This window comes from Eublepharis macularius, chromosome 5 (genome assembly GCF_028583425.1).
Source record: "Eublepharis macularius isolate TG4126 chromosome 5, MPM_Emac_v1.0, whole genome shotgun sequence".
Lineage (NCBI taxonomy): Eukaryota > Metazoa > Chordata > Lepidosauria > Squamata > Eublepharidae > Eublepharis > Eublepharis macularius.
Genome location: NC_072794.1, coordinates 106,245,184 through 106,259,269, shown reverse-complemented (window position 1 = coordinate 106,259,269; position 14,086 = coordinate 106,245,184). Strand labels below are relative to the sequence as shown.

Below are 14,086 nucleotides of genomic sequence, written 5' to 3'. Positions count from 1 at the left end.
TTCCAGCTACCCCATAAGACCCAGGTCAAGAGTACAGTTAAGGTACTATTATTCAGGAACATATTATGAAAGGTCAACTTCAAAAGAGAGTCCCTGCCTGAAAAAGTACTGTCAGAGTTCTACAAAATACTGTTTTTATTTTGTTTTTTACACCAACAGGAAATCAACAATTAAGTAAAGCCAACTTTAATATTAACTATGTATTCAGGCTTCCTGTGCACAGTCAAGCATTACATTAATGTTAGCATGGAACAAAACAAAAAATACCTGAAAAAATAAATAAAATAGAGTATGATAGTAAATTCAAAAACTATAAAGGAAAACAAAGCAAATAAAAATCCATTAGGTATCTAGAAAATCTGAGCAGAGAAAAAAATTACATCTCAACCTCAAAAAGTCAACTGTGAAACAAAGCCATCTTTTAAGAATCTAAAATTCTGGAAACACTAAAGTGATAAACCTATAGCTCCAAACCAAAAAGGCATATGATGATTTGAGTCCTTTCATTCCAGTATGACTCTCCCCTCACTGTACAATCCCTGGCCTCATGGAACTTTCAGAAGCAGTTTGTAAAGTAGATGGAGGAACAATTTGGGGGAAAGAGGAGGATGTAAGAAACTCTGGAATGGAAGATTTGTATTCACTTACCGTGAAGCTTCCTTTCTCGATGGTATGGGAGTGGGTCAGTCTTGACTGATGGGAAGTAGCTCCTCCTCCATTGCAGGGTTGGTCGAATCCAACGATCCCTTCCCTGGCACGCCAGTTCTTTCCCAAGCCCTCTCAACTCTGCTGTCTTCGTGCTGTCCATATACACTTGTCTTGCTCTGTTAACAAAGCTTAAACACTAACGCAACATTCAAACCCAAACCCAACAACTCTAAACTTTTCAAACCTGGGTGGGTTAGACTGACCCACTCCCATACCACCGAGAAAGGAAGCTTCATGGTAAGTGAATACAAATCTTCCATTCTCCTGTAGTATGGGAATGGGTCAGTCTTGACTGATGGGATATACCCTTAGCAGAATTCCTACGGGTGGGCAAACTCGTTCAGAGCATTCTGGAGCACCCTCCTTCTGAACGCTGCCTCTGACGAAGCTATCTTGTCCACCTTGTAATGCTTTGTGAAAGTATGCACCGACGTCCACGTAGCAGCCCTACAAATCTTATCTAGACGGGAAAGCTCTATATGCTGCAGAAGTGGCCGCTCCTCTCAGAGAATGAGCCATTATTCCCTCTGGAGGTGTCAACTGTCTAGTCCTATAAGCTAATGAAATGCAGTCCCTGATCCATCTACTCAAAGTAGTGGTGGATACCTTATCCCCTAGCAAGCCCTTCCTGAAGGAGATGAACATGTTCTCCACCTTGCGAATGGACCTAGTTCTATGTAATAGCTTAGTGCCCGTTTAACATCTAACTTGTGCCGTTCCTTCTCCTTTTCATGTGTGGGGTTGGAACAGAAGGATGGCAGAACAATGTCCTCCCCCCTATGGAAGGCCGAATTTACCTTAGGAATGAATGTGGGGTCAGGCCTGAGTACTACTCTGTCATCAGGAAGTTCCCCTTCTTCGCTCTCAGAATGCTGATTTGAGGCCTCTGATTCTGACTGGAGGTCCTCAGACAGGCTAGAGTCTCCATCTATATACCTATCCTGTCGCCTACTCCTCTTAGCTTTGGGCGGGGGGAGGATTGTTGGGGCCTAGTTCTCTTGCTTGGCCCTGGGGTTGGCCTACTCTTTCTAGATATCTCCTGGTGTTTGAGTGTGTCCATCGCTTCCTTAAACCCCTTTTTAAATTCTGTTTTAATCCAGGCCAACAGGTTGTCCTTGGCCTCTGGGCCTGAAAGGTCCAGCTGGCTACCCTCCTGGCCTTGTCCACTGTGGCCTTGCGAAGTGTGGAGGCAGAACTGGATAGGTCTAGGCCTTCATCCATCCCCTTAGTCGTTAGGCCCCTCCTCGCCTGCCTTGGCCACCATTCCTGCCAAAATGCTTTCCCGCCTAAAGGGAAAGGGGAGGGGGGCGGGGAGGATAGGACAAAGAAAAGATCATGAGCCTAATCAGACCACCTGGTGCTCCCATAACAGGCTCCCCTGGATGCTCCTACTCTTGAGCAGGCCCCTTCCTTTCCCAATGCCCCAAGGGGCCACTTACTGGGCTCTCAAAGGGGCACAAGGTCTCTCCCTACCGCTGCTGCAGTAAGCGTACTTCGGCTGGGCTCAGTCTCTGTGCCGCCGCGCACTGTTTCATCGCCTGCGTTTCTCTTCTGCTTGACGCGCTGGCATTTCGGCGTGGTTCCTGCCATGCTGCTCAGTTGGCGTTCTCTCTGCACCAGGAGTGCAATTACCGCCAAAGAGTACCAGCGTTGGCCTCACTTCCCGGCACACTCTCCTGCTGCAGCACACAGCCAGCAGCCTCTATTGCCGACTGTGCTTTTGTCACCACCGGCACCACTGCTGGTTTTGGCAGAGCCGCTTCTGTACCCTGAGCCTTCGTGAATTCGAGGGAGCGGGGGGGGGGTGAGGTGGAGGGACAAGCCCTTCCTTTTCCCGTCTCTTTCATCTTCTGTTCTTCTTCGCCGTCTTCTTCTTTTTGTCTTTTGGATCGGTGCTCTCAGGAGCACGACGATTTGACTCCCTGCTAGAGCAGGGCTGGCAAAAACTGGTGCGCCAGGGAAGAGCCCTCCCATAAGGGATCGTCTGATTCGACCGACCCTGTAATGGAGGAGGAGCTACTTCCCGTCAGTCAAGACTGACCCACTCCTATACCACAGGAGAATGCACACATAAGCCCTTGTTCCTGTCCAAAAAGGCTCTTGTGACTACGAGAAGGAATGTACTTTTAATGAATTTAGAATATGGGAATACGTAACTGCTCAGATCCTTTAATAAATAAACTGATACTGAATTGCAAGCTATCTCTGAAGTACACTCAGTTACAAGCTACTTTGTAAAACAAGAACTTGAAGACAGCCCAATATATCTGGCAATTTCAACTAATGAATTAATAGTAGTAGTAGAATATCCTGAAAAATGCATCACCATCTGTACAGGGACGTGCTGTAACTCAGTGGTAGGGCAAATGCATTTCATGCAGAAGCCCCAGGTCCAATCCCTGGCATCTCAAAGAATCTCAGATAGTAGTTGTTGGGAAAGATTGCATTGCCCAAGATCCTGAAGAGAATATTGAGTTTGATGGACCAATGGTCTGATTCAGTATAAAGAAGTTTCATTTATGAAAATGGAAGATTCAATCAAAGTTTTCCTTCCTGTGGTAACTAGTTCCTCTTTAGACAGTTTAAGCAGATAGCTGTGTCGATCTGCAGTAGAACAGCAGAGTCCAGAGACCAACAAGATTTCCAGACTGTAAACTTTTGAGAGTCTGTTTCCTGGTCTCTAAGGTGCCACTGGACTCAAATCCTGCAGTTCCTTTGCAGTACAACAACCAGGGTCACAAAAAATCAAGCACTCAATGTAAATATATTGTTAGTGTATTTTTCCAAAAAGTGCAAAAGTGCAAAGATATTATTACATAACACAATATAACAACAATTTAAAGTGCATATTTCATCAAAACAGGGGTAGTCTATCGGATAATTAATCAGTAGATAAATTCATACAATCCAAAAAGTTCATCACTGGTGGTGAGGAAGTGCAAAGAGTGCATGGAAACTGTCCATATGTCCAAAGCTGGAATGAGAACGTGTCCAAAGACACCTAGCCGACGGGCTTTAGCTTGCTGTTACCAATTCCCTTTTCGGTGTTTCTTCTTCTTGGGCTAGACTCTATGGACTGGAAAAAGAACTTACCCCATCAATATTATGAAATATTATATTATACAAAAATTAAAACATTACAAGCAATCATTTCCTTACTGTCCAAGCTTTTGGACAGTAAGGAAATGATTGCTTGTAATGTTTTAATTTTTGTATAATATAATATTTCATAATATTGATGGGGTAAGTTCTTTTTCCAGTCCATAGAGTCTAGCCCAAGAAGAAGAAACACCGAAACGGGAATTGGTAACAGCAAGCTAAAGCCCGTCGGCTAGGTGTCTTTGGACACGTTCTCATTCCAGCTTTGGACATATGGACAGTTTCCATGCACTCTTTGCACTTCCTCACCACCAGTGATGAACTTTTTGGATTGTATGAATTTATCTACTGATTAATTATCCGATAGACTACCCCTGCTTTGATGAAATATGCACTTTAAATTGTTGTTATATTGTGTTATGTAATAATATCTTTGCACTTTTGCACTTTTTGGAAAAATACACTAACAATATATTTACATTGAGTGCTTGATTTTTTGTGACCCTGGTTGTTGCATTGTAGTTTTGTCTGTGTCTCCAGGGGGTTCCCTGTGTTCTTGTTCCTTTGCAGTATACAGCTATGCAAATAAATATGCTAGCTGTATACTACATTGCTTATATATATATATCATCAGATCTAAGGGAAAATATTTAAGTGAATGTTTATTTTCGCACACTGAGAAGGAACATTTATTTTCTGTGCACCTATGCAAACGGATTCAGAAGTTGACCTTGAAAGCACTGAAGTTGTACTACAAGATCAAATGCTGCAGAAAGAGATAAGGCTACATTCTGGCAAGACCTGAAAAACTTTCATGTTAAATATAGCGGCTACTTTAAGGAAGGTTATTAATAGCTGTTCAATTAAATAATGTAGCACCTATTTTTGTTGCTAATAATCAGTACCTGCTATGTGAAACAAATGGTGTGAACACAGTGGCCATAAGCAAGAGTTTTACCTATGTACAAATATACACAAGGAGCTCCAGCATATGGAGGATATCTCATGAACCTCAGAAGAACTGCAAGTGCATAACAGACCTCATATGTGCAAAACAAGATATTGGAGCCCTCCTACCAAGTAATTGGTTCATATCTGGAAACAAATTTTTATTTATTTACATAAAATAAAAAACAGCAAATACATTTTCAATATTTTACCTCCAAAGTGTCATATTTTTCCATCTTATTTTGAAACATGAAATTGTAGTAAAAGAACTAACCAAACAAAGCAAAATGCTTTTTTAAATAATTGGTTCATTTACCAAGAGACAGACAGAGACACCTAGTGGTTGGCTGTAATATTAAAACAGAGTATCCTTGAAAGATATAACTGTTTTTTGTACATAACACTATATATGACTGGACATCAGCAATGATAAGAAATGTCTAGAAAAAAAGGAAAACATAGTTAATGATAAGCCTACCATCTTACCCCAAGTCAGTTACAAACACAAAATTACAACAAACGTAAAAAGAAGTCATTTGTCCCAAGAATGCTACCTTAAAGTGTATAAACTGTAATTTTAACATTTGTATCCTCAAATACTTCTTCAAGCATTAATGAAACTTTACTCCAATCCAGGCGATCAAGTCCACACCCAATTCTGAAAGATAAAAAAATTCAAAGCATCAAAAACATTTTTCTTGAGATTACTGTCGGTCAACGGACTGGTACTGACATATCTGCAGGACCCAGTACAGTCCCCCGAAGAACCTTGCACTCAGCTGATAAACAACTGCTGATGGTTCCCAGCCCAAGGGACATTTGCCTGGCCTGAACCAGGGCCAGGGCTTTTTTGGCCCTGCTACCAGCCTGATGGAATGCGCTCCCACTGGAGATCTGGGCCCTGCAGGATCTATTGCAGTTCCACAGGGCCAAGATGGAGATGTTCCGCCAAGCCTATGGCTGAGGCCTGGCGATGTCCCTCCCGGATTGCTGCACTCCTGCCACGCTGCTCTGAAAGTGACTATTCCATCTATACTATCTTCATTTTATACATTTAGTACAGCCTCTTATATGAGTATTGATGCTTTTTGTAATGTATTGATTTATGCGTTTTAGTACGGTTTTAAGTGTTTATTTTAAATTTGTATTTAAAGGTTCTCGTGAGCTGCCCTGAGCCTTCATGTGGGGAAGGTGGAAGATAAATGTAATAAACTAAACTACAGTACATAGGCAAGGGTCAAAAGCAGGAAAAATTCTATTTTCTCTCACAAATTCTGATTCATCCTAAAAAATATCCTGAAACCTGCATCATGATTCTATCCCTGCCTACTCCAGTGTCCTAAAGTTTACTTGCAGGTGAACCTAGCATAGAACTGTAATCTCACATAAGAAACTGTGCAAATGCCACATATAGTAGATAATAATCAATCATGGAATATAATGTCTATGTTTATATAGTTATTATGTAAAGGTATACTTTGCCTTTCTATTATAAATAATACTCATGATGACTTCCATCAACAAAGAATAAAAACTTTTAAAAATGTAAACTTATCTAAAAACAGCAATAATCTGAAACAGCAGACAACTATGATCTAAAACAACTAAAATGGGGATAAGCAGCAATAAAAAGTTAAAAATGGATAGTAAATTCAGAGCCAATAAAGCTAGTCAATAAATAATAAGTCTGCATGCTGATTATCAAACTGACATAAAAAAGACACGACCTGCAGTCCTCAGTAAAATTATAAAATATGTTCAGTTACTAGGGAAGACCGCAAGCTAGCATTGACATCACTGACATGTTAGAAACATGAAAATCTAGATTTCTCAGTACAATTTTCCAGGCTTTGGGTGCAACAAGCTAACAATATAATTGATTAACTTTCTTTTCTATAGCATGTTTTGGACCACAAAGATGGTCAGAAAGCTGTTCTCTGAAAAAATGTTCTATGTGGATCTCACAACAGCATCTTTTCCATTGTATGAATAACAGGAGCGACATGAGGGAAACACGCCTTGGAAATCCTCGGGCTTGCGCGTTCCAACCCATTGTATACAGCTGGAATATTGGTTTGCCATATCTGTCTGTCTGTCTATCGCCTTTAGCAGAAATTAAAATGGGAAAACCCTTACTTAATATTACTTCTCTGGTATTTAATTATTGCCCCTATATATTTTGCCATGGAAAGAGTAATGGAATTACTTATATCCCATAATAAACTTGTCACCTGGGTTCTCATATTAGGTAGGTCCATATTTTTAAGTAGAGCGGCAATTAAGCTAGCCCTCAACTCATTAAATATGGGACAGTCTATAATCATGTGTTCAATGGTTTCAGCTTCATCATATGGCATCTGCATATTCTGTTGGTATATAGTACTTTCTTTTATCTACCTCCAAAACTGCCAAGGGAAGAGCGTTTATTCTTGCCACAGTAAAAGCTCTTCTAAGCTTTGAGCCATTTCATCCTATGATTTGTTCTCTTGTTTCCAAACAAGGATTAAACTGTGGTTTGAAAGGAAGAAAAAACTCCATAGTTTATAAATGGGAGAAAATTTAACATTGTGGTTTATCATGAAGAAATTATTAATTTCTGAATTGTGTGGAAGGGAATAAGGAAACTCACACACCCAAGGGTTTCAAAGGTTCATTCTCATGATGAAAAATCTTGGCTTGTTATATATGAATCATGCCAACAATTTCCACAAAGTAAAATGAAGTAAGAAGCAAAGGCCCTTCACTCTATGCATAAAAAAATTGTCAATATATACTGATTACTGAATTCTAGTAACCCTGTTAAAGCTACTGCCTGTAGATTTTTCAAGCAGCTACCTTTTACACTGCACTAACTTCTTATCCAGATCAAAGAAGAGTGAACAACTGGACCTGCCTGTCACTATGGAACTCAGACAAAGGACATTAAGATGATTATTTGAAGACTTCCAGTTAATAATAAGCCATTTTTGCTTACTTGGGCATAGAAATGCAAGTTACACCATTCTTCAGGCAATGGATTTTCATAGCTTCTAAACTGCCCCGAAGATTGTCATATGTAGGCTTGTGAAAGTATTTGTTCTTTGTAATCTGAATAAAAGCATAAAGTCAAACATGGATTAGATAGTTTTTACACAGAATTCCTTTACAGCAAGGGTTCCTCAACCTTTCTGAGCCTGTGGGCACATTTGGAATTTGGAGGGGGAAGGTGAGCACCACCCCGAAATGGCTTCCATAGAAAGCAGAGCTAAACCAAACGCTTCTGTAAGAGGCGCAGCCAAATAGGATGTGTCTTCCTCACACTCCTAGAAGAATTAAAGCCTAAAGGGGGAATGGAACCACACACTGACTAAGGAAGATACAGGTGCTTAGCAGTCTCCTGATCCATTTTATTTGAATGAGGGTCCCTACTAACAAGCCCTGCCTTACAATGGCTCCACCCGCTTTCCAAAAAGATCAGCAGGTGCCAACACCCATAGGTACTATGTAAGGAAACCTTGCTTTACAATATGATCATATTATAATGTATGCTTAAAAGAAATTCCCACTGAACACAACTGTATTTACTCTATTAAAAGAACTTATAATAGCAACACAGTCCTTTGTTAGAGTCATATAAATATTTTTATCCAGTGCTCTTATAACAACAAATCAAGGAAAGATCACACAAATAATGTATTCTGTGTGATTACATTTAGCTATTATTTGGAATAAATTATTAAAATGAAATATGCTAGGATTTGCTATAATTTGGATTCATAGACTGCAACCCTGAAGCTATGTATTTGTAAACTGTGTCAGTCGCTGACTGTGTAAATAGCACCATTATCAGTACTTACACACACTTCTAAGCCCATCAATTTCTATGGACTTAGAAGGGTGTAACTTTACTAAGGGTAGCACTGTATGGCTGCCGTATCTACACTAAAGCCTGTGCTTTACCAAGCAAGAAAAAAACTGAAATTCTATAGCTAAATATTCTGGACTGTGATTTCTGGTAAGATTTCAAGTGCTAACTGTAATAGGATAAAGAACAACAGACCTGCAAGGCCGTGAAAAAGGGCAACTCATTTTTCCCTCCCCCGCTATTACCTTTTTTCCTTCCCTGAAATCCCAATAGCTTGTCCCCTTTTCCTGCATTTTCTCCTTCCTACACATCAACCAACCTTTTATATCTGCCACCCTGTTTTCAGCTCTACCTTCCTTCCCTCCCCTTTCGCAGCATATTCCCTGGGGAAATTCTGTGATTCCAGCACTGCACAATGTCAGCCACTGTTTCAGTTGCCTGGTGCCAGCCACCAGGCCAGGACCAGTTGCCTGGCAGGAACTCAACAAGGATTTGTGGTGGCACCTCACCTTCCCCTATATCCCTCTTCCCACATTATTTCCTCTTTTCCTCCACCTGGCAACCTCTATAGAACTCCCTCAAAGGCCAAAACAGTCTAGGAAAGGGCTTGCCCCCTCCCCCTGACTTTCACTTACAGAAACCAAGGCTGGAAGACAGGGAATATTGTTGTGGTTGCCCAGAAATGGCCACTGAAGACATTTGTTAAACCTACAAGCACTGCTTGTATTATTTTGGGATGGTTTAACTCACTCAATGCATTTATTTAGATTACAGATATTTTTGCAAACCTGGAGTTTTTCTCAGCTTTGTAGAAAGATCTACCTTGAATTTCCATTGTTCCAGTCTCTGGATTTAAGTATCCACTGGTGCAGCCATGTTGGGAATTAAATATACTGATACCTGGTGATGCAGCCTCCAGTGAAACTTTCTAGGTAACACATAGGTCACCTGGGGAACACTCAAACTGCAACATCATCCAATGACAGTTCTAAGTAAGTGCAACCTAATTAGCAAATATGACGGGTGCACAGATTCACCGCTCATAATGATGCAGCACTGCTATGTGTACAGATATATCCCTGCTATAACCAATTCATGTGCCTAAACTCCTGCCTTATGTTTTACACTTACCAGATAGTACACGTATCGGTCCTCCCTCTTCAGAACAGCAACCTCCCCAGTTGCTTTTCCTAAGGCAGGAATAAAAACAAAGCTTAAAATGTCACAATTAATTGCTGACTCTCTAAAGAATTACAAAAATGGATGTTATTTTTCAACAGCTAAGCTATTTTACAGTTGTGCTGTGGAAAAATTAACATAATTGGCCAAAAAGTTCTCTGATTCAATATACAAATCTTTGCAACCATATATATGTATATATATCATAGAATGTATATAGTTATATACATGTGTGTGAGAGAGAAAGAAATAACTGCCCTGTGACTTTCTTTGAGATGGAAGATCTTAAGAAGAGATTTATCTGGAAATAAATATGAAAAAATTATATCAGAAATTAACTCTTTTATGCACAGTCTTGCGTTTATACAAATGAATACAGCTACTGAAGCAACTGCAGGATAAAATCTAAACAAGTGCTTACAGAGTTCATTCTGAAAAATGTATCATGATGAGACAGTCATTAACAGCCAGCATGCCACATCTTCTTAACATAATGGCAAGACAATGCATAAAAGGTAGCTCAAGCACACATGCATTCCATAAAACACAAACTCAAATATCAAATCTGAAACTCATTGGATTGTGATGAGACTCTTGTTCCATCAGTACACTACTTTGAAATCACAAACACAGAGAAAATATTAGTTATTTCAGAAGGTTAGTATTCAGTTAGTACTCATTTACCATGGAAAGATTAATGCATCACTTTTTAGATATATTTTTTCCAAATCAATCAGACTCTGACCAGCCATACTTTGGCTTCCTACAATTAACTGTGGAGGTATGTAAGGCCACTGGCAGGCTTGCAAAATAAATCAGGAACATGTAGAGATTCTGTACACCACTATCTCCATATATTGTTAGGTGTACAACATCTGCAATTTGCACAGCCATAACCAGGGCTTTTTTTCACGTGGAACGAGGTGGAACGGAGTTCCGGCACCTCTTGAAAATGGTCACATAGCTGGTGGCCCTGCCCCCTGATCTCCAAATAGAGGGTAGTTTAGATTGCCCTCCGCGCTGCTGGCAGATCAGGGGGCAGGGCCACCAGCTGCTGGCAGATCCGGGCGCAGGGCCACCAGCCATGTGATGATTTTCGCAGAAGGTGATTTAAACTTTTAAAAACTCCCCCCTTGTTCCAGCTGACCCAAAGTGACATCATTGTGCGGTCCTGGGAACATGCGTGCACTTTGCATATGCACAGGTGGTACCAGGGGCACCACTTCGTGGTGGGTTGCCCTGTGCTGGCAACCCACTAAGTTCCACCACCTCTTTCCCCAGAAAAACAGCCCTGGCCATAACTGCACAAATAACAGCAGCGCATCCACTCCTTACATGAAGGCATCCACCTAGATCACAGCACTCTTCATAAGCAATCACATTTGTCTAAGAAACATTTGATCTAGGTTCCAGTCTTGAAACGATATACTAGTACTTCATTGTTTAAGATGAGTGAAAGCACTGACCCACATGCATGCGAAGAGAACTTGTTAATGCTGTAAAATCAATAGGACTGTCCATGTATTTATTCACATGCACACACATCTGTAGCATCACAAACCTTGCCTTTGCTACTGAACTCATTACAACTTCCAAGAGTTCAAGATCAGAGATTTCAATATTTTAATACCACCCTAAAAATGACACAATCCAGAATAACTATTCAGGAGAGTTTACTTTTGATATCAGGACAATAAATAAGATTTAATTTTAGTAAGTTTCTATTTGGCTATACTTAATTCATTCCAATAGCATCAGAAGGCTGTAAAAGAACCAATTTTTTATATTATATAAATGACTCTTAGTTTGCACTGGTTCATCACTTACGTTGGTTCAAGAGTTCCTGAACACCACCAAACTTTTTCTTAAAAATGGCAGCTATGCCAGCACTCATATGGCAATCTTCACTGATGCAGTGAGCCAAGGAATCTGTTCCAGGACAGGTAAAAAGGTCTCCTTTCACATACCTGATCTGATTTACAAAACAGAAAACATAATGAGAGAACAAGCATATGGTTTAGAAAATTTAACCAAAGGCTACATCACAAAGACTGCCATAGCTTAAGAGTAAGACTGCTATCCAAACAACATAGGACTGTGGAAGTCACTGACCGCATTTAACAGGGAACCAACAGCATGATACTATAACTTACTTACTCAGAAATAAGTCAAGTCATATTGCATTAAATGGAAATTACTCTCAGTAAATACAGAAGATTTCAGCCTTAGGCAGTTTTATCTTTATGTAAACCAGTTAAGCAATTTTGCTACTTTGTTGCTTTATAAATCATACAGATGGCATTTGCTAACACCCTGGGAAAAGAGCAGGTTACTATGCTTACTAGTTCATAGGTCACTGTGTGCTATGTTCAAACCTACAACATACATGAATATGAGTTAATACACTGGTTTTTGTAGAAAAGTAGGCCTTCCTGCTCACCAGTTAAAGCAGATATATAAGACATGGCATGGAAAGAGATTTTTTAAAATATGAAACTTCAGTCAGTGTTAATAGCAAGAGTTCAGTAGCTCTTATAAGACTAACAACATTTGTGGTAGGATATGAACTTTCATGAGTCACAGCTCACTTGTATCTGAAGAAGTGAGCTGTGACTAACAATAACTCATGCCCTACCACAAATTTTGTTAGTCTTATAGGTGCTACTGGACTCGTGCTCTTTTCTACTGCTACAGACAGACTAACACGGCTACCCATCTTGATCTATTTTCAGTCAGTGTTGGAGACATAAATCTCAAATGCAGTTACTTTCAGTAATACTGGGAAAACTGTCAGGGGTATGTGGACATTTCATGAACAGCACTGTAGGTAGTAATCACAAAGTCTACTACTTGCACCAGTGAAAGATGAAATTCATCTTGAGAACTGAAGGATGTTCTTAGTGCTTTTCAAACAATTCTGCTAAGTAGCCTTTGGAACAGGAAGAGAGTAAAGACTTATTGAAAACAAGAAACCGAAGGAGAGCTCAAAGATATTAAGCATTATGTGTGGTGTAACAAGATGAAAGAGCCCTTAATTGCTGCCTCTGTTTATTGCACAAAACCACATTCCCAAAATTGAAGTCCCCCTATATCACTACACAGACCTGGATGGCCCAGGCTAGCCCAGTATCATCAGATCCTAGAAGCTAAACAAGGTTAGCCCTGGTTAATACATGGCTAGGAGACCACCAAGGGCATCCAGGGGTGCTACGCAGAAGCAGGCAATAGCAAAGCACCTCTGTGCATCTCCTGCCTTGAAAACCCTATATGGTTGCTATAAGTCTGCTGCGACTTGATGGCACTTAACATCACAACTACATAATACCAGATGTTTATAAGACTACAGGTACTTTCTTCTAAAAAATCCAACTACAATCCATAAAGCTACTTTATAAATATATAAAAAATACTCCAGTACACACTCTTTCTTCTTTTCCAGACCACATGCTAGCCATGACAACGAAGAGACCTTGCAAGTTTTCTTGTGATGCAAAAACTGGGGGGAAATACAAAACGAACATACATATTACAGGGAAAGTTTAACAATAAAAGTAATTAGTGTAGAAAGGAAGGATTTGGAATGGTCTTCGAACGGACAAACGAACTTCTACTCCCACGCCAAACTTATAAACACGGAGAACGGGAAATGTATTCTTGAGAAGTAGGGTGTTGGGGAGGAAGAGATTGTTCCTCCGAGATGTTCTGCCTTTCAGTTTCTGAGCCTTTTTAATACCAAAGTCTTCAACACAATGTCTGTGATTACAAACGTTCTCAAATAACGCCTAGTAATCCTGTTCCTTCATTCCGGGGTAAGGCTGCTGTACGTGACAACTCACAAGACTTCCCTTATTTAAAGCAATGGCCCCAGAAACCTTAGTAGCCGTATACGAAGACATGGAGGACAAGATACACTACCTCCCAACCAGAATATAACAAAGGGCAAAACTTTCCCTCGGCCTCCACTTTCGCCTTAACTTTCTCTAGGTTTCCAGGCTGAGTACCTGCCCTTTTTTATCCCAAATGAAAACAACAAAATGGAAACCACCACATATGACCTTCTAGGCAAACAGCTCTATGGTATCAGCACAGAGAATTCGCGGATGATACATGGGGCGATGAATTACCATAGGAAAAAAGGGTTTAAAAATCGGCTGCACATGCGTAGAGCGAAAAAGGTGTAAAAATTGTACAGAGCGTACGAGAGTGCGAAGAACGCCAGCGCATGCGCGTGGAGTTTCAAACAAGCGCAAGCTTCGGCGGGAGGAGCTCCTCTACAGCGCCTGCGCTGTAGAGTTCTCGTCTTCTCTT

The 14,086-nt window shown here is 40.4% G+C and overlaps 1 protein-coding gene across 1 annotated transcript; it reads right to left on the bottom strand.

Moving 5' to 3' along the window:
- Positions 1-4,891: 4,891 nt before the first annotated feature.
- OARD1 (O-acyl-ADP-ribose deacylase 1) lies at positions 4,892-13,854 on the bottom strand. Its single transcript, XM_054981856.1, has 7 exons — positions 13,694-13,854; positions 13,201-13,274; positions 11,606-11,750; positions 9,731-9,789; positions 7,730-7,842; positions 5,310-5,413; positions 4,892-5,195 (listed from the first exon to the last, which is right to left on the bottom strand). Exons 2-6 carry the CDS (start codon positions 13,231-13,233, stop codon positions 5,311-5,313), a joined length of 453 nt encoding a protein of 150 aa, XP_054837831.1. The 5' UTR covers positions 13,234-13,274; positions 13,694-13,854; the 3' UTR covers positions 4,892-5,195; position 5,310.
- Between the last annotated feature and the right edge of the window lie 232 nt (positions 13,855-14,086).